Source organism: Oncorhynchus mykiss, chromosome 3, assembly GCF_057628025.1.
Source record: "Oncorhynchus mykiss isolate SJ-2025 chromosome 3, ASM5762802v1, whole genome shotgun sequence".
Lineage (NCBI taxonomy): Eukaryota > Metazoa > Chordata > Actinopteri > Salmoniformes > Salmonidae > Oncorhynchus > Oncorhynchus mykiss.
Genome location: NC_143024.1, coordinates 24,001,985 through 24,027,133, shown reverse-complemented (window position 1 = coordinate 24,027,133; position 25,149 = coordinate 24,001,985). Strand labels below are relative to the sequence as shown.

At 44.3% G+C, this 25,149-nt stretch overlaps 1 protein-coding gene and 1 pseudogene across 7 annotated transcripts in view; one reads left to right on the top strand and one right to left on the bottom strand.

Moving 5' to 3' along the window:
- The first annotated feature begins 5,263 nt into the window (after positions 1–5,263).
- On the top strand, positions 5,264–8,423 carry LOC110503604 (NXPE family member 3-like; annotated as a pseudogene).
- A 5,726-nt stretch (positions 8,424–14,149) lies between these two features.
- grik5 (glutamate receptor, ionotropic, kainate 5) overlaps positions 14,150–25,149 on the bottom strand; it is a 164,524-nt gene continuing 153,524 nt past the window's right edge. For 4 of the 7 annotated variants that reach the window (XM_090225689.1, XM_036969381.2, XM_036969383.2 and 1 more), the window contains 9 exons: positions 23,394–23,597; positions 22,275–22,388; positions 21,793–21,902; positions 21,168–21,341; positions 20,684–20,849; positions 19,627–19,852; positions 18,941–19,069; positions 18,586–18,752; positions 14,150–16,920 (listed from right to left, as the gene is read on the bottom strand). In XM_090225689.1, the coding sequence (XP_090081815.1) occupies positions 16,294–16,920; positions 18,586–18,752; positions 18,941–19,069; positions 19,627–19,852; positions 20,684–20,849; positions 21,168–21,341; positions 21,793–21,902; positions 22,275–22,388; positions 23,394–23,597 (1,917 nt within the window). In that variant the 3' untranslated portion in view covers positions 14,150–16,293. The remainder of the gene's footprint in view (positions 16,921–18,585; positions 18,753–18,940; positions 19,070–19,626; positions 19,853–20,683; positions 20,850–21,167; positions 21,342–21,792; positions 21,903–22,274; positions 22,389–23,393; positions 23,598–25,149) is intronic. The other 3 variants (XM_090225690.1, XM_036969385.2, XM_090225684.1) reach the window with 1 other exon arrangement.

Here is a 25,149-nt window from a genome sequence, read left to right as displayed (position 1 = left end):
TTTTTTTTAACCAATATCCTTTAAATAATTAATTCAAGAATTCATAAGCAGGCTTTTAGTTTCTAGAACTAAAGGTGTTCGATGGGGTTGAGGTCTGCTCTGTGCAGGCCAGTCAAGTTCTGTATGGAGGCCAAAACCATTTCTGTATGGACCTCGCTTTGTACACTGGGGCAATGTCATGCTAAAACAGAAAAGAGCCTTCCCCAAACTGTTGCCACAAAGTTGTAAGCACATAATCGTCTGTAGCATTAACATTTCCCTTCACTAGAACTAAGGGATCTAGCCCGAACCATGAAAAACAGCCCTAGACCATTTTTCCTCCTCCAACAAACTTTATAGTTGCCACTATAAAGATGGTGAAGCATGATTCATCACTCCATAAAACGCGTTTCCACTGTTCCAATGGCGGCAAGCTTTACACCACTCCAGCTAACGCTTGGCATTGCGCATGGTGATCTTAGGCTTGTGTGCGGCTGCTCGGCCATGGAAACCCATTTCATGAAGCTCCCGACTAACAGTTATTGTGCTGATGTTGCTTCCAGAAGCAGTTTGGAACTCGGTAGTGAGTGTTGCAACCGAGGACAGACAGTTTAGAAATGATCTTGCCTTGCCTCACTGGCAAACTCTCAGCTAAGAACTTTCCTAACTTCAAATGATATTATTGTGTATCAGCCTGGTTTTAGACCTGGACATACAGTAGCACTGTTTCAGCAGCTATGATTGCCTTAAATTATATATTCAATTGCTTAGATCATAGGAATCACTGTGCTGCCATATTTATAGACCTATCCAAAGCCTTTGATACTCAACCATGCCCTCATTCAAAGGTTGTCTGAAATGGGCCTGGACCAGGCGTCTTGCAATTGGTTTGGGAACTATCTGTCAGACAGGATACAATATTTGCTTTCTGATGGTATCAAGTTACCTTGATATTACTAAAGGTGTCCTAAATTGGTCCGTTTTGGGATCTGTCTAAGATATGTGGAATTGTTTTAAGAAGGTCATACCAAGAATCACTTTGCTATTTTATTTTGAGTTTTTAGACTCAGTATCAAAAAATATCAATATCAAGTATCAAAATATAAAAAATATCAATAACAAGTATCAAAAAATATGTTTTTAATGATTTGATGAAAATGTAATTTTGGCCTTGCTGCTATTAGCCCATACATACACATTGAATAACAGATTCACCACATCGAACAACAGATAGTCCCCCAAAAAATCTAAAGGAAGTTTGTTCTAAAGTGTCTGTCCTATAGCTTAAGAAAGAAAATGAAGCATTTTTTTTTTTAATTACAATTTAATTTGGCCAAAGGAAATGGCTCAACAGAATGACAAAAAAAAAAAGACAAAAAATGACAAAAATAGGCTAATTATTATTTATTTTACAACAGACCTATCTCAAACTAAATTTGGAGCACACAATTAAAAAGACAGATCCAATTTTATTTAGCCAATGAAATTGTCTCAACAGAATTAAAAACAGGTTTTGCATATTTTAAAAAACTGGCTTCGATTAATAAATAGGCTTAGAATAATAACAATGATATACAATAATGATAAAACAAATTATTATAAATGAAAGTTCCAAAATTGCCTCCTACCTGAACAGTAGCCTGCATTTGGCCTTGACAATGTTCTTCTCATCTTCCACTAAAATATTACAACGTGTATTAAATTCCCCTTGTAGGCTTTTCACAATAGGCATACTCTTTTTCCTCAAATTTGCTCTCTTGCTCTCTCTCCTCAGCAGCAGGCCCATGTGCCTGCAAGGTGTGAGAGAATGGTTTTGAAGAGCGAATTTGGGGTGTAGGCTGGGATAGACCTCTCCTGGGCCATTTGGTCCCCTACATTTTTATTTATTGGCTTTTCATTTTTTATTGGCCAAAAGCTGCAATTACCAGCTAAGTATTTTAACCTAAGTACTTTACAGCACTGCTTGTTGCAGATGAAATATGTGTGTAAATATGCAGTGCACATGAAAATAACTTGATGTTAAATTCCCATGTGCTGAATAAAAAATACAAGTTATATGGGTTTCCATTACATTTTCAACTCTAGGCCTACTGGTGGTTTTGTCACACAAAGAATTGCGTAGGTATAGCGAATGTGCCCACTCTGGTATTGGCGTATGTGCTCTATCCAACAGCTTGCAGATACAGTGCAGGTATAGCCTACTACATGATGAGATTATTATGGACAAAAGTGCTAGATAATTTTTATCTGTCAAATGGCAGCCAAGCATCAATCATCATGTCACCAGAATAAGACCTTCCACATTTACAGTGCCTTGCGAAAGTATTCGGCCCCCTTGAACTTTGCGACCTTTTGTCACATTTCAGGCTTCAAACATAAAGATATATAACTGTATTTTTTTGTGAAGAATCAACAACAAGTGGGCCACAATCATGAAGTGGAACGACATTTATTGGATATTTCAAACTTTTTTAACAAATCAAAAACGGAAAAATTGGGCGTGCAAAATTATTCAGCCCCTTTACTTTCAGTGCAGCAAACTCTCTCCAGAATTTCAGTGAGGATCTCTGAATGATCCAATGTTGACCTAAATGACTAATGATGATAAATACAATCCACCTGTGTGTAATCAAGTCTCCATATAAATGCACCTGCACTGTGATAGTCTCAGAGGTCCGTTAAAAGCGCAGAGAGCATCATGAAGAACAAGGAACATACCAGGCAGGTCCGAGATACTGTTGTGAAGAAGTTTAAAGCCGGATTTGGATACAAAAAGATTTCACAAGCTTTAAACATCCCAAGGAGCACTGTGCAAGCGATAATATTGAAATGGAAGGAGGATCAGACCACTGCAAATCTACCAAGACCTGGCCGTCCCTCTAAACTTTCAGCTCATACAAGGAGAAGACTGATCAGAGATGCAGCCAAGAGGCCCATGATCACTCTGGATGAACTGCAGAGATCTACAGCTGAGGTGGGAGACTCTGTCCATAGGACAACAATCAGTCGTATATTGCACAAATCTGGCCTTTATGGAGGAGTGGCAAGAAGAAAGCCATTTCTTAAAGATATCCATAAAAAGTGTTGTTTAAAGTTTGCCACAAGCCACCTGGGAGACACACTAAACATGTGGAAGAAGGTGCTCTGGTCAGATGAAACCAAAATTGAACTTTTTGTCAACAATGCAAAACGTTATGTTTGGCGTAAAAACAACACAGCTGAACACACCATCCCCACTGTCAAACATGGTGGTGGCAGCATCATGGTTTGGGCCTGCTTTTCTTCAGCAGGGACAGGGAAGATGGTTAAAATTGATGGGAAGATGGATGGAGCCAAATACAGGACCATTCTGGAAGAAAACCTGATGGAGTCTGCAAAAGACCTGAGACTGGGACGGAGATTTGTCTTCCAACAAGACAATGATCCAAAACATAAAGCAAAATCTACAATGGAATGGTTCAAAAATAAACATATCCAGGTGTTAGAATGGCCAAGTCAAAGTCCAGACCTGAATCCAATCGAGAATCTGTGGAAAGAACTGAAAACTGCTGTTCACAAATGCTCTCCATCCAACCTCACTGAGCTCGAGCTGTTTTGCAAGGAGGAATGTGAAAAAAATTCAGTCTCTCGATGTGCAAAACTGATAGAGATATACCCCAAGCGACTTACAGCTGTAATCGCAGCAAAAGGTGGCGCTACAAAGTATTAACTTAAGGGGGCTGAATAATTTTGCACGCCCAATTTTTCAGTTTTTGATTTGTTAAAAAAGTTTGAAATATCCAATAAATGTCGTTCCACTTCATGATTGTGTCCCACTTGTTGTTGATTCTTCACAAAAAAATACAGTTTTATATCTTTATGTTTGAAGCCTGAAATGTGACAAAAGGTCGCAAAGTTCAAGGGGGCCGAATACTTTCGCAAGGCACTGTATTTAAAGGAATATCAATCTCATCGCTGTGCACTTTCACCAGTCTGTGAAGTTAATCATAACTGATTTAATCTATAGCCTAATAACCTGCATGCTTTCATGATGTAGTGACATACATTTTCCAACATGTAGGGAACTTTACTGCATAAAAAGTTTGAATGGAAACCTGGTTAATGTCAAGCCATTTTGAGGATGCTGCAATTATATTTTAGATGAATGTGCGTATGCCTACAGGAGACTATTGATGTAGCCTAATCAGATTAAAACATTGTGACTGGTTGTGTTTATGCCACATATAAAATGTAATACCTTGTAAAGTTAAAGGATAAATATTTAGGCAATATTGAGCGTTATGTTCTAGGAGAGGAGGCAGAGCGTGTGTTAAGCTTTTCCGAATAACTGGGCCAGCCTGGAGCAGATGTGGCCAAATTATTATAGGAAGACTTGAGAGAATGATGATCTGAAACAGACAGCACATTTAGTATCAGAAGTAAAAATACAGCCAGACTGGTCTGCTACTCTGCCTTCCTAGACCTTATAAACTGTCCAGAGTCGATCCACAACTGATCCAAATGGAATGAAACATTCCAATCACAGGGCTTTTGCGCCATTATTCAAATTACATTTGCACTGCAGCCTAGAGTATAATTTTGTTCTCACTTAAAAACAATAATGCAATTATTCATTGCATTATGGTGTTGTTGGCTACTATAGTCTAGTTAGGATAATTGTATTGTCCCTAAACAAGATCAATAGGGGAGCTTTTGACCTGTGTGTTTCAATTCTTCACTGTTCTTTCATGTGTAATGATGCACTTGGCCTCTCAGCTGCATATCAGCTATTCCTATTTGTTCTTCTTGATTCATATTTAAAATTGATGCATCTTTGAATGTTTTTATGTGGTGTGTGATTGCTAGCTAGCATATTGCAGATCTAAACAAACGATCCACCAACCACTATTGTCACTATGAACTGTGGCTAGAGGGCCAGATAGACTGTTAGACCGCAGACTGTTCTGGCCTATGGTATAGTAAATGTTAGCACATGTAAAAGCATAATGCATAAGGGACGTACCAAAAGCCATTCATATAGGGGAGGCTCATGCAAGCAGATGAGGAAATTTGACTAGGATTGAATAAATTATATAGTAAAGCTTGCAAAAGAGCCAATGTTAACCAGGGGGAAAAATGCACTACCTTCCCCTGTGCCCAATAAAAAAAACCACAAAACCCTCCCCAAAGCAAAAAGAAAGACGTTTGACAATCCTCCCCTATTTTGGACCACCCCTCCCCCCAGTAAACTGTGATCTGTCCCTTACCAGCTTCTTTGTGTCAACATCAGGCTGACTGACAGAGGATGGCCACACTGTGGAGGAGCCTGTTCAAATATATCTGTATCTTCTTCCTGCTGGCCCTGTCAGGCCTCTTCTTTCTGTTCAGCAACATTAACATTCTGGAGGTAGGGTACAGCCATCTGGCCTAATATGAACCAATCTCACATTGCTTCTATCACCCTCTCCCCCTCATCAGGGGAGCTACAATGGGGCGTCACTAGCTGCTCTTATCAACGTGGGTGTATTTACATGCACTAGTGTTGCTTTTAATTATATTGGGTGGCACAAAAACAGTCCACAGGAAGCCATAAGTTAATTACAATTCCATTTCAAATTACTGTGCTGGGTGGCAGGAAACTTGGTCATTATGAAGGTTGGAATTTGAGTCAAAATATCTAAAGGATCGTATTATTAAACAGACTTTCCAAATGTGGGTCTGTTGTAGACCCACTTCCTCTCTGTCCACATATGGTGCACGTGAAGGACTTTTATTTTGACCTGAGGTAAGCAGAGGAAGTCGCTCTACATCAGACCCACGTTTGGAAAATCTGTTTAATAATACAATCCTTTATATATTTTGTCTCAAAGTCGGCCTTCATAATGATCAAAGGTCTTGCCCATCGGCACAGTAAGTTGTAATGGAATTGTATTTAACTTCTGGCTTCTGTGGACTGTTTTTATGCTAGTGTATGTAAATACACCCACGTTGATAAGAGCAACTAGGGCGTCACGAAAACAGTAGGTTTTTAGATGCTACACTTGATGCATAGATTTTGCCAGCATCCGCAGAATGCAAGCCACTTTATCAAGTGTTCTTGGGTGTGAGTTGTGCGTCAAATATGAGTACAAACTCGTAATTTTACACTGAACAGTGCAAGCCTCTCACAGAGCTGTGCTGCTTATGTCCAGGTTTCATTGAAATGAATGGAAGCGTCACATGCTCTGCAAAAGTTAGTGTCCAGTGTAGCATGCCTGTTAGTGACCTCTCCTCTTTACTCAGCAGAAGCTCAACTGCCAAGCAGTGTCAATGTTCTACCAGCACCAAAGCAGCATCAACTCAGGTTTCCTCCCAGAGGGCTCTTCTCCGGAGCTACTGTAGCCAGCAGCCCTCACCGGAGGAGATAATCACCTGGCCACAGCCTTAGCCCCATTCGGTGAATGTGTCCCTGAACCAGACCAGTGACCCTGCACACAGCCTTTTTGTGATCCTGCCAGCAGGGGGCAGGAGAGAGTTGCACGTGGGGGACTAGTTGGAGGCTCTGGTCCATATGCATGACTTCCAGGGGCGTCCCAAAAGCTATGGTGGAGACTTCTTGCTGGCCCAGCTGCATTCCTCCAAGTTGGAGGCAGGCGTTGAAGGACAGGTGTTGGACCACAGGAATGGGACCTACTCTGCCTACTGCCATTTTCCCGTTACTATGGCAGGGGTCTGCAAGGGTGGAGATGACCCTGGTCCATTCTAGAGAGGCAATTCACATTCTACAATGGATACGAGAGGAACAGCCCGACCGGATTCCCTTACAGAGTCTGTTCCGCTCTGGAAAACTGTCCCAGACAACTGTATGTAACCTGTGTCTGCCGACAAACCAGAAGCCGCTGTGCAATTTCACAGACCCCCACACAGGGGAGCCCTGGTACTGCTACAAGCCCAAGCTGCTGAGCTGTGACACACGGATCAACCACGCCAGGGGACCCTACAGTATGTGAACCATCTGCTCGTGAACAAGGAGGCATTGCTCTTTCAGAGGTTAGTGAGTTTTACAGTAGTAAGTGAATGAGTTTAGAAGTGCGAAATGTATTCTCAGACTTTGTTTCCAATGTATCAGATTGCTTGCTGCAATGTGTTTATTTAACATTGAAATATGATTACTTCTCCACTTTTTCTCAGTGACGTAAACATCAAAGTTCCCATTCATCCTTCGGGGTCTGACAGTGTCATTGTGTTGCCTGGGAAAAAAGGTAGGAGAGCAAGGAGATACCACAGTACAACTATGTGTTTATCTTTTTAACACTAGCTAGCCAGATTACTAACTGCTCAGCTCTGCTTTGTGGCTGTATCATTCAACCCTTGAGAGTTTCTGGGTGTTCAGGACAGTATTCAAGCCAACCCCTACAGTAATGTAAGGTGGGAAAGCACCTCTATTGCCTGTAAAGTGATGATGCTAGCTGGTACAAGATGCTTGCTTTCCTCTTTCAGACAAAGCAGACGTGGAGAGAAGCAGCATGAAGACGGAGTCTACCAGGATCACTCCTTCCGGGTATTACTTCCAAGGGTCATAGCGAGTGCTGGGTGGTGGTATGATGCGCCCGTTTAACGACTCGTCTGCCACTCAGTGTCTGAAGGGCAAGGTGGTGTGGTGTACATGTACAGATACTATACTGTCAGACAGTGGTTTGAGTACCTCAACACCTTAGTACCAGGTGAGTCCTGCGGCATCTTTCACTGCCTCAGGTGCTTTCTAACGCTCTCCTCTGTCTGTCCAACTTCCAACTCTCCCTTCCTCTTTGTGACAGAGCTGAAGGAGTTCAACCTTTACAATCCTAAGAATGTGGGGCCCTTCATGGCAGTGGACAGCACCCACAACATCCTGCTGAAATACCGTTGTCACGGTCCTCCAATCCGCTTCAACACTGTCATCGCCAGTGAGATGCGCTATGTAGCTAATGAGCTGGAAGGCCTGACTGGCAGGTTAAACATTGTGGTGATTATCAGTGTATGGTCCCATTTCAGCACCTTCCCTGTGCAGCTCTACATTCGCCGACTACGCCACATTCGGCGGGCGGTGGTGCGGCTTCTGAACCGGGCTTCGGGGACGCTGGTGGTGTTGCGCTCGGCCAACTTCCAGGCCCTGGACCCGAAAGTGAGCCTGTACAATGGTGACTGCTTCTCAGTGCAGCTGGATGGGGTGGTCAGGGCAATGTTCAGGGGTCTGGATGTTTTGCTGATAGATACCTAGATGACCCTTGCCCACCACCTCCCCCATTCCCTCCACCCACCTTCTATCATCATCAAGAACATGATAGACGTTATCCTCTCATGTCTGCCCATAGTAGAGCTAGCATATTAAGATAGATTTATGTCAGAATTCTCTATCATTCAACACCTACTGTATACAATATTCAACAAATTCCTAGAAATACCCAATTCTGCATACCATACATGTACATTATGTGCGCTTCCAATGACATAGACTGACCAAATGAATCCAGCTAACATAGACCACCCAAAGGACATCCAGCTAACTTGACACAACTGTGGGAATGATTGGAGGCAACATGGGCCAGCATCCCTTTGGAATGCTTTCGACACCTTGTAGAGTCCATGCCCCGACGAATTGGGGCTGTTCTGAGGGCAACCGGGGCAGGTGCAACTCAATATTAAGAAGTTGTCCTTGATGTTTTGTACACTCTGTAAATCGAACGTAAGGGATTTGCTCATTTAATTTTTTTTATAAAAGTACAGACTGAGCTTCAAAATAGTATATCATACACTTTAGTTGGAGGATAAATGGGAAACTTGTTGTCCCACTTGAGACAATTATGAGAAAATGCCCTTTGAAAGATTTTTATGAGATTTTTACACCTCCTACAGAGCTCTTCTTTGTTTACACCCATTCAGCATAATCACACTCTCTTAAGCCTTAACCCCACCCACAAATTGGAAACGCATGTGAGTCAGCATGGCATCGTCCTCCAGAAAGTAGTCTCACTACTTTATCCCTAAGAGTCTGTTGATGCACCCGTGTGTCAATCTAAGTAACATAATAGAAAATCCCTTCAAAATCCATCAGGCTGCGTCTCAATCCACCGCATCCGCCTATGTTGGCTTTCTGCATCTGCCTATGTTGGCTTTCTGCATCTGCCTATGTTGGCTTTCTGCATCTGCCTATGTTGGCTTTCTGCATCTGCCTATGTTGGCTTTCCGTATCTGCCTATGTTGGCTTTCTGCATCTGCCTATGTTGGCTTTCTGCATCTGCCTATGTTGGCTTTCTGCATCTGCCTATGTTGGCTTTCTGCATCTGCCTATGTTGGCTTTCTGCATCTGCCTATGTTGGCTTTCCGTATCTGCCTATGTTGGCTTTCCGCATCTGCCTATGTTGGCTTTCTGCATCTGCCTATGTTGGCTTTCCGCATCTGCCTATGTTGGCTTTCCGCATCTGCCTATGTTGGCTTTCTGCATCTGCCTATGTTGGCTTTCCGCATCTGCCTATGTTGGCTTTCTGCATCTGCCTATGTTGGCTTTCCGCATCTGCGATGGAAGGTGGCTACGGTGTTATTTGGAGTTACAGAGGTGTTTGTCAGACCATGAGACATCCCAAAAATTGGTCTTCTCACAAAACATCTATTGCGTCCGAACGGTTTGGCCTACAAACTTTTATGACCACTCTATGGAAAGAGGAGACTCTCACAAATACGATGGTGTTCTCCGTTTGCTACGACTACTACACGTTTCACGGGACTCGTCTGAAGGTAACCCAAACAAACAAGTGGAAGTATGGAGGTAGTTTTGTGCCCCCCCCCCAAAAAATAAGGGGTGTCAACAAAAAAAAAACTAACATCCTGAGCTTTCTAACACAGTGCATTCCGAAAATGTTCAGACCCCTTGACTTTTTCCACATTTTGTTAAGTTGCATCCTTATTCTAAAATTGATTACATTGTTTGTTTTTTCTCCTCAATCCTCAAACAATGCCCCATAATTATTTATTTTTTACCTTAGTTTATTTCTTATTTACAATACACCATAATGACAAAACGAAAACAATGTTTGCAAATGTCTAAAAAAAAATGTATTTACATAAGTATTCAGACCCTTTGCTATGAGACTCGAAATTGAGCTTAGGTCAGCTGTAACCTGTTTCCATTGATCATCCTTGAGATTTTTCTACAACTTGATTGGAGTCAACCTGTGGTAAATTCAATTAATTGGACATGATTTGGAAAGGCACACACCTGTCTATATAAGTCCCACAGTTGACCGTGCATGTCAGAGCAAAAACCAAGCAATGAGGTCAAAGGAATTGTCCATAGAGCTCTGAGACAGCATTGTGTCGAGGCACAGATCTGCGGAAGGGTACTAAAAAAATTCTGCAGCATTGAAGGTCCCCAAGGACACAGTGGCCTCCATCAATCTTAAATGGATGAAGTTTGGAACCACTAAGACTCTTCCTAGAGCTGACTGCCCTGCCAAACTGAGCAATCGGGAAGAAGGGCCTTGGTCAGGGAGGTGACCAAGAACTCGATGGTCATTCTAACATAGCTCCAGAGTTCCTCTGTGGAGATGGGAGAACCTTCCAGAAGGACAACCACCTCTGCAGCACTCCACCAAACAGGCATTTATGGTAGAGGGGCCAGACGGAAGCCACTCCTCAGTAAAAGGCACATGACAGCCCACTTGGAGTTTGCCAAAAGGCACCTATAGGACTCTCAGACCATGAGAAACAAGATTCTCTGGTCTGATGAAACAACGACCCTAAGTACACAGCCAAGACAATGCAGGAGTCTCTGAATGTCCTTGAGTGGCCTAGCCAGAGCTCGTACTTGATCCCGATCTAACATCTCTGGAAAGACCTTTAAATATCTGTGCAACGATGCTCCCCATCCAACCTGGCAGAGCTTAAGAAGATCAGCAGAGAAGAATGGGAGAAACTCCCCAAATACAGGTGTGCCAAGCTTGTACTGTAGATTCATACAATAGAAGACTAGAGTCTGTAATCACTGCCAAAGGGGCTTCAACAAAGTACTGAGTAAAGGTTCTGAATACTTATGTAAAGGTGATATTTCCATTTTGCAAACATCAAAAAAAGTTTTTGCTTTCTCAGGTTGACTCCAATCAAGTTGTAGAAAAATCTCAAGGATGATCAATGGAAACAGGTTACAGCTGACCTAAGCTCAATTTTGAGTCTCATAGCAAAGGGTCTGAATACTTATGTAAATAAAACAAAAATTGTTGACATTTGCAAACATTTCTAAAAACCTGTTTTCGCTTTGTCATTATGGTGTATTGTATGTAGATTGATGAGGGAAAAAAAGTGATTTTATCAATTTTAGAATAAGGCTGTAACATAACAAAATGTGGAAAAAGTCATGGGGTCTGAATATAGGACAGACACTTCAAAGCATTATTCCTCATGATTTATTTGTGACTGCCTTTTTGCCAACTATTAATATGTTTTCAATGTGTTTCTATAATAGTAAAGGCCAAATTCAATATTTTATCCGGATGTGGTGGTCGTGGGATGGAGTTACACTTGGTTTGCTGTTCTGAGGCCGGTTTGACGTACTGCCAAATTCTATAAAACAACATTGGAGGTGGCTTATGGTAGAGAAATTAACACTGGTGGACATTCCTGCAGTCAACATGTCAATTGCACGCTCCCTCAAAACTTCAGAGATCTGTGCCATTGTGTTGTGTGACAAAACTGCATAAGGTGCACTTGTGTAATGACTATACTGTTTAATCAGTGTTTTGATATGCCACATCTGTCAGGTAAATGGATTATCTTGGCAAAGGAGAACTGCTCACTAACAGGGATGTAAACAAATTGGTGCACAAAATTTGAAATAAATGTTGTTTTTTTTTTGCGTATGGAACATTTCTGGGCTCTTTTATTTCAGCTCATGAAACATGGGACCAACACTTTACATGTTGCGTTTATATTTTTGTTCAGTACATATATGGACCAGGGAAGCCCCCATATTGTTATAGACAGAAGCTTGTGACATGGTAGACCAATCAGGACTTATCTCTCAGCATGTCCAACCACTCCATTATCTCAGCCAATTATGACTAGCTAGGAAGGATTGTGTCTTTCTCCTAGTTTAGCTCTGTACTTTATTCTTGGCTGAACTAGGCTCATCTTTTTTTTTTAAATACTCATCCGACAAAAGGTTGTAACTAAGGTGCATGAAAGTCATCATGTTCAAGAAGAAGTTTCTGCAGAAATCAAAACAACCTCAGATCCTGTAACCGTTCACATTTCTCTTATTCTCGCTACGGAGCACAAAACTCCCATTGTCAAACAGAGTTTGAATGTCACATTCATGTCCTTGTGACATTATGTGTGTACATTTTGATAAAACACTCATTTCAACAGTTGGATCACATGCTGCACATCTACACTCTATGTTTATTGTGGGTTTTCATAAAAAAATATTTATTGGATGGTGACATGTTGCCTGAGTTGGGATGGGGGGAATGGGATGAGGATTAGGGGTGGAGGCCCACCACTTTTTGTTTGTTCTCCTTTATATGCAAAACTGCGTAAATCTCCAATGATCTGTTTATCTGTATTAGTGCTCAGCGATTAGTGCTTTTTTTTTTTTTTTAATTGACCCCTTTTCCTCCCCAATTTCGTGGTATGCAATTGTTGTAGTAGCTACTATCTTGTCTCATTGCTACAACTCCCGTACGGGCTCGGGAGAGACAAAGGTTGAATGTCATGCGTCCTCCGATACACAACCCAACCAGCCGTACTTCTTCTTAACACAGCGCGCATCCAACCTGGAAGCCAGCCGCACCAATGTGTCGGAGGCTACACCGTGCACCTGGCAACCTTGGCTAGCGCGCATTGCGCCCGGCCCGCCACAGGAGTCGCTGGTGCACGATGAGACAAGGAGATCCCTACCGACCAATCCCTCCCTAACCCGGATGACGCTAGGCCAATTGTGCGTCTCCCCACGGACCTCCCGGTCGCGGCCGGTTACGACAGAGCCTGGGCGCGAACCCAGGGACTCTGATGGCACAGCTGGCGCTGCAGTACAGCGCCCTTTGGTCTTGACTTAAGGGGAGGGTTAGGCAAAAGGTTAGCAGTGTGGTTAAGGTTTAAAGTAACATTTTATGAAGATAAATTGTAGAAATAGGTAGGGTTTATGATGCAGTGGTAGTGGCAACTAGTATCAGGTCTCTGTTTGAGCCAGAAACAGCAAGCGCAATGGATTAGGTTCATTGTGGTTAATTACCACGTTTCTGCACTGAACAAGGTTGAATATTTGCTTAACTCCCTTCAACACTACGTCCCACATAATTCTTGACTTGATTTCTCTCCTGCGTGATTTTATTTCTCTGTAAAGAACTAACTAAATGGAATTCAAGTAATTGAACAGACGTCGGTCAATTAGTTGTTTAATAAACAACATTTTAGCACTAATCTACCTTAAACATTTTACATACTTTTTCGTATGGTTATCTTTTATAAACGTTAGAAAGGGGGAGGTGCCTACAAGTCTCAGGTTTTTTTTCTTCTTACCTCTCCTGCATATGCTATTTTCATTCTACTTTTAAACTCTCATCACATTGTAAAGAAATAAATGCACATTTCAAAACAAGTTCATAATTTTTGTTAAGCTTACATTGTTGCCCCTCCCTGTTGCGCACAGTAAGCTTGGCTGGTTTAACATGAACTCATCAAACCTGTTACATTCAACCCTGTTACTTTGTCAACTTTTATGGTAATTTGTCTTCTTTTAACCTGTGGAGATAAAACATGTTTGTTATGAAGTTGAACATGTGCTCTTTATGACAGAATGTTAAAATGAAGTGAAATCAATAGCTATTACACTACCCAAAAGACACTATCAGTGGAACGACCCAGCTAAGATGGATACCACAAAATAATTAGGTGCTCAGCCTGAAACTGAGAAACATAGAATAAAAGACAAATTGTCAGACACACACTTTAACACTGCAGGAACAGCTTGGACAGATAGAATATTTTTGTTAAATTCCAAACGAGTTTGTGTGTCTAGGATTTAACATCAGGTGGTTGCTATGGAGAGGACGTACCCGTCACCCCTCACCTCTATCAACCCACCGCTGCCCACCCTCCACCCATCTCGCCAAAACAGCAGCATCCTCCTATAGATCCGTACTTCAATAGGAATAATAATAATACAAATTGAATCATAATATTCAACTTCATTCTTTTAATAATCCATTTAGCACTAGTATAGAAATATGAAAAAATTACAGAGAACTGAAAAGTTAACAAAAACGATTTGTTTGTTTTGTTGAGTAAACTCTCTCCCCTCACAGACACCCCTCTGATTCACTTTGGCTACCCCCACCCCCCCCCCCCCCTGACATTGTTATGCATCCCAATACTCAAAGGTCTTCCTTTTCTTATATCCTTTCCCTCTTCACCACTGATAGGTGAAAAGACCGGTTTAGAGATGCACCAGTGCTTTCACCTGTCTATCCCTGTAAGATCAATTGTTATGTAGGAAAGGAGATGAGGAAAGGAGGCCAATGAAGTGTATTGGAAGAAAGCCATCCAATGGTTTCACTGCATTGAGTTGAGACTAGAGTGGTGACCTATGCAGATGTGTGTGTCTGGCTCACTGATGAGGGTCCAAGAGAAGAACACAGAAATAATGATGTATTTCTTATGTTACATGGTTATGTCTGTCAGTGTGTGTGTATGATGATCTGTGGTGTATGTGTGAGAGAGGCAGCAGAAAGCCTCAGAAAGTCTTGAACCCTGTAACATTATTCCCCATCATACTTTTAGAACATTAAACCATGACCTCAGTCTCCTCCATAGTCATTGTGTGGCTATTAGTTATTAAAGGGGAATAATTACCAGATCTAAAGCTCCACAGGCTGTAATGAGAGGGCTCAGGGTGGTGTGGAGCTCTGTGTGGAGCTCTGGCAGGCGTCTGTGCTGCAGACAGCCAGTTCAACGTGATGTAGAGCAGGGAAGCTTTAGTCTCAGCCTCCCGGCAGCAGAGCCAAGCCCCCAGCAAGATGCTGCCCAGAATTACCAGATCAGGAAAAATCTCATTATGGAAGTAGTTCAATTAGGGATTTGTCATTCTAATACAGTCCTCCTTTATCTCTCTGTTGCATTCCTATTTTTTCTCTTACTCCTCTATCTTTCTCCATCGCTCTCTCCTTTTTCTCTCTATCCTCTCTCTCTCCTCTTCCTTTCTCTGTCTGTGCTATGAACAGAGGTAAAGAGGAGAAAAGGCTTGGCAAGTATTCTCCAGGATAACAAGTCATTTCACATCGCAAAGCCTCTGATTATCATATACTTGGTATGATCATTTGTTCCTCTCACTTGCTGTAAGGACAGACCTCTGCACGCGTGCACACACACACACACACATATTATATTATGCATATCTGACTTTGTTACAACTAATTTCCAGCCAAATCTGCTTTCTTCAAAGTCGTTTCAAAAGCAGCTACGGGGTCCCCAGAGGGACAAAACACCTCCTCCACACAGTAAACCTCAGGGGAGTGTTGTCTTCATAGTGTGTCGTGATCCACCACATTAGTCACATATATAGTCTTTATTTTTCTGTAACTTCCACTTAGAACAATGGTAACCAAACGACAAAGACAACAACAAAAAAATCTGGAAAATCATATAATTCTCTGAGTCAGTTTTAAAGTCTTCTGTTGTTGTATGTTACATAGATTAAAGGTCCTCCACGATGTGGACTCCTCCTCCAGTGGTCACTGTCCAGAGAGGAAGAGTTGGACGCTCTAGATGAGAGTCTGTGGTACCATGGAAAGGGAAAGATAGAGAGATGGAGATAGAGAGCGGGGAGAACAGAGAGAGACCAACAGAGAAACCAGTAGGTCTGGCATCAAATTATATGAGTTACCTGACTACTTTATCCAGTGTAGCTCAGTCCTGATTGATCCACTGGTAAGTCAAGATAAGAACCGAGCAGCCATCTTCAGGTAAATCACAAAGACAGAACATAGTGGAGCATGGTTCTGTGAACAGACTGGGCTAACATCAGACCCAGCTGGGCAGTGCGCTGGAGAGCAAAGGAAGTCTCTCCTTCTTTCTCCTTCTGTATGGGTGTGTCTTTTGGTATCTGTGCAAATATATCATTTCCATTGCTTCATCACACGTCTCACAATGTCTTTGAGCCCTCTAATTCTCTCTCTCTCTTTCTCCCTCCTTCTCTCCCTGTAGTTCCCTCCTGGAGGCAAATGTACAGAGGGTCAGAGAATAGTGTCACTGAGCAGCTCAAAACATCAGTTAAGTCACCATTAACTTGCCCCCATATACCCTCCAGCCCCTCCTAGGTCGTCAGTCTTAGTCCTGCTTCCCCAGAAGGTCTGTGTCGGTGCTGCTCTGTGGGGGTGGTATGGGTAGGCAGGGTGCAGGGGTGCTGTGGGGGAGCCGCCGGGGGCTGGACCCCCCTCCCCCCTCGCTGTCTGTGTTGGAGGAGGAGGGGGGAGGAGGAGGGGGCAGGCGCGGCAGGGGTGCAGATGAGGGGGGGATCCTTGTGGACCCCATCCCTGACCTCAGGCTCTGGATCCTCCTGCACTCCTGGCAGATCCTGACGTGCGTGCAGCTGCGAGGGAGCGCCAAGGGGACCTGTGGCTGGGGCGGGTGAGGAGGGGTGGTGTTGGCCCCCAGAGGGTCCTCCAGGAGTCGCTGAGGCCCAGGGCCCATGTCTGAGGGACCTCCCCCAGCCCCTACACCCCCTCCTGGCCCCCCTGCTCCCCCAGTCAGGGGTCCCGAGCCACTGTAGAGCTTGCCGTTGCTGAGGCGCATCTCCCGTACGAGGCGGAGTGGCCGCTGGGTCCCCAGGGCGATGCGGGTGGGGTGACGGAGGGCCGCGGATTTGCCCAGGGGGCGACGACGACGGGAACGGGAACTCTTCTTACAGGAGACGGCGTTTCGGAACTCTGTGAGCATCTCCTGACAGACAGACACCTGGGAGAACAGAGGAGAGGGACGACGGGAAGGGGAGAATAGGGAGAGATAGGGGGTCACAAAAGCAAAGTAGACAGACGGGGGGAAAAAGAGGGAAGGCAAAGGGAAAGAGATAGAGGGGGAGAGTAGGATGGTGGGGGGAAGAAAGAGGGAAGGCAAAGGGAAAGAGATAGAGGGGGAGAGTAGGAAGGTGGGGGGAAGAAAGAGGGAAGGCAAAGGGAAAGAGATAGAGGGGGAGAGTAGGAAGGTGGGGGGAAGAAAGGGAAGGCAAAGGGAAAGAGATAGAGGGGGAGAGTAGGAAGGTGGGGGGAAGAAAGAGGGAAGGCAAAGGGAAAGAGATAGAGGGGGAGAGTAGGAAGGTGGGGGGAAGAAAGAGGGAAGGCAAAGGGAAAGAGATAGAGGGGAGAGTAGGAAGGTGGGGGGAAGAAAGAGGGGAAGCAAAGGGAAAGAGATAGAGGGGGAGAGTAGGAAGGTGGGGGGAAGAAAAAGGGGAAGGCAACGGGAAAAAGGTAGAGGGGGAGAGTAGGAAGGTGCGGGGAAGAAAGAGGGGAAGCAAAAAAGAGAAGGGAAACAGGGTGGAAACAGGGTGAAAACAGGGTAGAAACAGGGTGGAGGTGGAGTAAAAGAGATGGTAGGAGGAGAGGAGAACCGAATGAGGGTTATAGAAAGGTAGAAATGGGGGGGTGGCAATGAAAGTGGTGATGAGGGGAGATGTAGAGATGGATAGAGGTTGGAGAATATCCAAAGAGCAGAGAGAGTTAATACAATCCATACAAATTACCAACTGAACATAACAAATTGTGTTCATTATATATAATATATAATGGTACATAATGAACTATGAACAAACAGGCAGGCCCGCAAACTGAGGTGTATGTAGACAAACAACACACCCAAACAGACACACACACACCTCTAACATTCCAACAGCACCACACACTTGCAAAAAAGTTCCAACAAAATGCATCAAGGACATATAGACATAGACATTATGGAATATTCTAATCTACAAAATCATAACAATGATGAATAATACTCTTACACAAACAGAAACAGTATTCATTATCAGAAAACAGACACTGATTGACAGAATGACGGGTGTGGCAGACACACAGAGAGATGAGTGATCCAAGAATGGAAACGAAGAGTACCAGCATGTGAGGCATGTAAAAGAAGATAGATCATGACATTTAATGCCAGGGAAATCATTACACACTGCTTCTTATGCAAGCAAATATTGACATCACAATATTGGCTTATCCATACCCTGTACTAAACATGAACACTTTCTGATCACAGTCAAAATACCCTCCCGCGATCACACACCAACGCTAGTACTATAGCATGCCAACACAAGTATGTTCACACAACATCACAACATGTGACTGGACCCTGATCTGCTTACAAGAGAAATCTGTCCTGCTTCATTTGAGGTTCAGTTGTAAAATAGCAACCTTCATCATCCATGCACAATACATAGCAAACCCAACAGTGAAACACACAGACTAGACACACTGATTAACATACACACACACAAATGGTGCAAGAAGCAGCCCGACGAACACATATTCAAACACACACAGTTCCAGAGGCGGCCCAACAAACACACACACTGCACGACAGAGGATGGAGAGTAAGGGTTGGTGTGTTGCCATGGGGACCTACTGGGGTGGGTCTGTGGTGTCGGCGAGGGCAGGAGTGAGGGCGTACCTCGTCTGTCTCTGAAGAGCAGCGCGTCGACCACACAAACTCCATGATGGCCACGAACACAGCGATGATGAGGCCACAGATCAACACCACGAAGATACCCCCAATGTTCTCCATGCCCAGGCCTGTGGAGGAGAGACATGATGGTTAATGCACACACACATACAGTACCACCAATATACCCCTGATTTAACACAAGAACAGTTACCACAGACCCTGGTAATCTCCCATCTTACAGTACATTCAGAACACTCACAGACATTAGTTGAGATACAAAGCTGCAAAGACACTGGAAACAGAGTAGTGTACTGACCCTTGGCTCTGTGGTCCTCCTCTTTAGGGCACTGTCCTCCCTCCCACCACCTCCTCTTCAGGATCTCCAGCCTGTTGTTCTCCTGCAGGTGCAGGATGGCCATAGTGATCTCCTCTCTGAACGGAGAGCCTGGGAGGAAAGAAAGGAAAAAGGGATGAGGGGATTAAAGATGAAGAGGAATTAAAAGGCTTGTGGTCTCCTCCCCTTCTCATCCAGATGTTGTGGGTTGTACCACTCCCCCGTCTCTCCCTGTCTCCCATCCTCCCTCTATTTCACCACCATTTTCACACAATCTCTTCTCTCTTTCCCATCTCTAATTTTTCCCCATCTCTCCTCTCCCCATCTCTCCATCTCTCCTCTTTCCCATCTCTCCTCTTTTCCATCCCTCCCGATCCATCTCTCCCCCATACCTCCCTCCATCCCTCTCCCCATACCTCCCTCCATCCTTCCCCATCACCCCTCTCTCCTCCTATACCTCCCTCCACCCCTTTCTCTACCATACCTCCCTTCCTTCCTACCTCTCTCCCCCATACCTCCCTCTCCCCCCATACCACCTTCCATCCCTCTGACCACATACCTCCCTCCCTCCATTCCTCTTTCCCCCATACCTCCCTCCCCCATCCTTTTCCTTCCCCATACCTCCACCCTCCATCCCTCTCTCCCCCATACCTCCATCCCTCTCTCACCCAGTGGCATGCCGATGCCGTAGCCCTTGGTGTCCAGCAGACCACCAATCTGGGTGAGGTTACAGTTGAGTTTGCGGTAATACTCATTCATGGTGCTCTCCAGGAGGAAGGCATATTTAGAGTTGACCACGCGGGCAATGCCCTCCTCCGTGCTTTTCACAAACACACTGGGCTGCTTGGAGTGCATGTAGTTCCACATGCGCTGGTATGTCTGGTAGCGCGAGTTCTGGAGGGAGAAAGGAAGGAGAGAGGGAGAAAGGAGAAAAGGGAGGAAGGTGGGGGTTGGAGGAAAGAGATGGGGAGGTAGGAAAGGGAAAGGAGGGGAAGGGAGAGGGGAGAAGGGGTAGAGGCACAAGGGTAGTAAAATATATATATATATAATTAAACAGATGCATTATTCTTTATCCACATGCAGCTGAATCAAACGCCAGGGGGTAGTGTACATTCAATACAGAGTCAAGGTAACAGAGTCAAGGTAACAGCAACCAGTTAGATACAGTATTGCATATGCAACAAAACAGGTGAGATGTGGGTTGGATGTGAAGGACTCTTCGGTAGTGTGTACAGTTAAGAGGTGGAGAGAGGGATGATACAGCATCAAGGGAGGTCTGGGTAAGCACAATGAACATACACACAATAGAGATACATAAACAAACACTCACACTCTAACCCCACACACACACACACCTAAACATTTACTCACAAACACAAATGCACAATCAAACACACAGTCCAAATACACTGACAAACACAGATGCCAACACAGATGCCAACAGCTCTTACATAAGCAAACACTGACACTCAGCCACTTAACACTAACAGCCATAAAGAACACAACAGGAGCTCAGAGACATGCCAGCAAATAGGGAAACAACTACACTCTCACACACACTGTGCTCAACCACATACCCACCTCACCATACACACACATACAAATAGGAGCGATCTGAGACAGGTCGGCAAATACTAGAACAACAGCACACAAGCACACCTCCCTACCAGTCATTCTCCATTCAAAGCTCTACATATGCCACCCAGGGCCAGCGTCGGGCCGTACCATGAAGAAAGTCATGGTGCTCCCCCCGTGGATAGTGCCATACTCGATGTTGGTCTGGTCGGCCAGGTCGTCAGGAGACTCGATGGGCACCTCCATCCTCTGGACGGTCAGGAAGGCTGCCAGGTTGGCCGTGTAGGAGGAGATGATGATCAGAGTAAACATCCACCTGGGAGAAGAGAGAGACAGAGTTAGAGAGAGTAAGAGAAGGAGAGGGGGATAGAGAGAGGGAAAGAGAGATAGGACTAAGGGGAAAGAATGGGAGAAGTGACACCGTCAGAGAGAGAGACAGAGAGAGAGAGAGAGAGAAAGACAGAGAGAAAGAATAAGAGAGAGACAGAGAGAGAAAGTCAGAGAAAATATAGTTTGACAGAATCCCAGACAGGGAGAGAAATGAGAGAGGAGAGGGCGACAGAGCGACATTTACTCGGACTGAGACATACAGACTGATACATACTTACCCACCCATCTACACACACAGACTTACCAGACCCCTGAGACGCAGCGTGTGGACAGGGCACGGGGCATGATCTCAGAGCCCTGCTGCATGAAGCCTCCTACAGGGAACCACAGGCTGTTCCCTAGGGTGTACTGGTTCTCCAGCATGTCCTTGTGCCCCTGCAGACATGGGTGGGGGTTGTACCACTCATAGGGACTTAACCTGGAAGTAGGAGAGGAGGAGAACACTCTTAGAAGAAAGGGTTCTATAAGGGCTATTTGGCTGTCCCCATAGGAGAACCCTTTTTGGTTTCAGGTAGAACCCTTTTGGGTTTCAGGTAGAACCCTCTTCTACATGAAACCCAAAAGGGTTATACCTGGAACCAAAAAGGGTTCTTCAAAGGGTTCTTCTACGGCGACAGCCGAAGAACCCTTTTAGGTTCTAGATAGCACCTTTTTTCTAAGAGTGTAGAGGAGAGAAAGGAGCATAAGGACCTCTGTACACAACATCTGTCTATCTCAACCAAGGCCTTTTCATTCGGTGTGTATATAAGCTAAAATAACTCATTATTACTCAATTGTGTCAACCAAAATGCATAAACGATCCCAGAGTTCCTCACTAGTTTCCTGTTCCTGTTGCCCTGGGTTACTGTGGTGCTCTTTCATGCACTTACCTTGCAGCCAGGAAGAGCACACAGCTGACAGCCAGGTAGGCGAGCAGCATGAAGAGCCAAACAGCCGGAGAGAAGGGGTCCAGGAAGGAGAAATACCCCGGCTTCCTCCCCTAAAACAGAGACAAGAGAGAGAGATAGGACAGGGTGGAGTGGCCCTATTACATGACATTACATAGCTGTCATGTAGTTCCTCTTTCAACCACAGAGGAACAGTGTTCTTCCCTGCAACTGTACAGCACATCATCTCTGCAATTTTAAACTGTTCATAATGCAACAAATGTAAGCCTCAGAGAGTTGAACGGTAAACGTGTGCGATGTACAACCATGAACTCTATAAGACCTATCCATTCTGACTTTCAGAATCAGATATCCTCGATAGCCTCAAAGAAATGCATTGTCATGGCCCATAAAATAAACAGGATAGCACAAACAGCAGTGGGGGAAATCCAATACACCCAACTGCTCTGGTGTGTCTGCCTTACCAGGTGGACTCTGTACAAGATGCTGATTCCTAGCGTCATGAAGGGCTTGGAGAAGTCTATGACTTTCTCCCTCTCAGAGGTGATGGTAAAGCCTGCTACTGCCAAGTCTGCTTTCTGTGGGGGGGGGGGGGGAGAAAGAAAGAAAGAAAGAAAGAAAGAAAGAAAGAAAGAAAGAAAGAAAGAAAGAAAGAAAGAGAGAGGGAGAGAGAGAGAGAGAGAGAGAGAGGGTCAGAGAGAGAGAGAGAGGGTCAGAAATAGATGACAACAAACCAACACTTCGATCACTCAGAGTCCCCTGGATTGGAGATGCACCTATGAGCCAATGGCGTTCCCTCCACCCCATGGAGGGAGAAAAAAACGTTTTCAGAGAGACAATAGAACCAGAGATCCACTGCAGCAGAACTGTTCGCTGGCTGTTCCATTTATGGAACCTCCTGTCAGACAGTCAAATTAAAGCCTAATTGATGAACATGGGATTAGTCTGGTTTGATCAGTCAGGAGAGCAGAGAGGGCAGAGAGAGTGGGGAGCAGGGCAGCACCATGGCAAGAGACACATGGGGACCACACTGTGGTAATTGAAGTATGCTGTGATCTAATTAAGCACACATAGTCTTATTAGTGTGTGTGTGTGTGTGTGTGTGTGTGTGTGTGTGTGTGCTTAACTATTCAAGAATGGTAAAACAAAACAGTTTGACCAACTGGGGACATTTTGTTAATCCCCACATGGTCAAATGTTATTTCTAGGGGGTTTAGGGTTAAGGTTAGAATTAGTGTTAGAATTTCTGTAGGTTTAGGGTTAGGTTTTCGGGTACCAGTTAGGTTTAGGGAAAATAAGATTTTGAATGGGACTGAATTGTTAGTCGTGACTGACTGAATTGTTAGTCGTGACTGACTGAATTGTTAGTTGTGACACTGAATTGCAACTGACTGAATTGTTAGTCGTGACTGACTGAATTGTTAGTCGTGTCTGTCTGTCTGTCTGTCTGTCTGTCTGTCTGTCTGTCTGTCTGTCTGTCTGTCTGTCTGTCTGCCTGTCTGCCTGTCTGTCTGTCTGCCTGTCTGCCTGTCTGTCTGCCTGCCTGCCTGCCTGCCTGCCTGCCTGCCTGCCTGCCTGCTCACCCTGTTGATGAGCTCTCCCACCATGCCGGTCCAGGACCCGTTGGGTTCAGGCGCTCCATACAGCCCATCATCCACCAGTTTAATCCTGAAGGAGCACTTCAAGATGTCTGCCAGCTCTCTCAACATGTCCACACAGAAGCCCTCATACTGGTCATTCCTCTGGTACTCCTGGTAGTTCCCCTTACGCATCACATAGGGGCTCTCCTGCACAGAGAGGAAGGGGATAGGGAGGGGACAGAGGGATGGATGCATGTCAACTCTGGCATTACTATGTGTTGGAGAATGATATGATTTACTAAAATGACCTTAGGTTATACACTGAGTGAACAAAACATTTAGAATACTTTTCTAATATTAAGTTGCACCCCCTTTTGCCTTCAGAACCGCCTCTATTTGTCGGGGCTTAGACTCTACAAGGTGTTGAAAGTGTTCCACAGGGATTCTGGCCATGTTGACTCAATGCTCCCAGTTGTGTCAAGTTGACTGGATGTCCTTTGAGTGGTGGATCATTCTTGATAAACATGGGAAACTGTTGAACATGAAAAACCAGCAGCGTTGCAGTTCTTGACAAACTCATACTGGGTCGCCTGGCTCCTACCGTCATACCCCGTTCAAAAGCACTTAAATATTTTGTCTTGCCCATTCACCTCTGAACAGGACACATACACAATCCATGTCTCAAATGTCTCATGGCTTAAAAATCATTATTTGTTTCCTCCCCTTCATCTACACTGATTGAAGTGGATTCACCTGGTCAGTCTGTGTCATGGAAAGAGCATTCCTAATGTTTTGTACACTCAGTGTATATGGTGATGACCAGTCATAATAATCATAATAAATGTTTTGTCCTCACCAGTATAGTGGTCATAAAGGTTTTGACCTCACCAGTATAGTGGTCATAATCAAGGTTTTGACCTCACCAGTATGGTGGTCATAATAAAGGTTTTGACCTCACCAGTATAGTGGCCATAATAAAGGTTTTGACCTCACCAGTATAGTGGTCATAATAAAGGTTTTGACCTCACCAGTATAGTGTTCATAATAAAGGTTTTGACCTCACCAGTATAGTGTTCATAATAAAGGTGTTGACCTCACCAGTATAGTGGTCATACAGGTTTTGACCTCACCAATATAGTGGCCATAATAACGTTTTTGACCTCACCAATATAGTGGCCATAATAAAGGTTTTGACCTCACCAGTATAGTGGCCATAATAAAGGTTTTGACCTCACCAGTATAGTGGTCATAATAAAGGTTTTGACCTCACCAGTATGGTGGTCATAATCAAGGTTTTGACCTCACCAGTATAGTGATCATAATAAAGGTTTTGACCTCACCAGTATAGTGGTCATAATAAATGTTTTGACCTCACCAGTATAGTGGTCATAATCAATGTTTTGACCTCACCAGTATGGTGGTCATAATCAAGGTGTTGAACTCACCAGTATAGTGGTCATAATCAAGGTTTTGACCTCACCAGTATAGTGGTCATAATAAAGGTTTTGACCTCACCAGTATAGTGGTCATAAAGGTTTTGACCTCACCAGTATAGTGGTCATAATCAAGGTTTTGACCTCACCAGTATAGTGGTCATAATCAAGGTTTTGACCTCACCAGTATAGTGGTCATAATAAAGGTTTTGACCTCACCAGTATAGTGGTCATAAAGGTTTTGACCTCACCAGTATAGTGGTCATAAAGGTTTTGACCTCACCAGTATGGTGGTCATAAAGGTTTTGACCTCACCAGTATAGTGG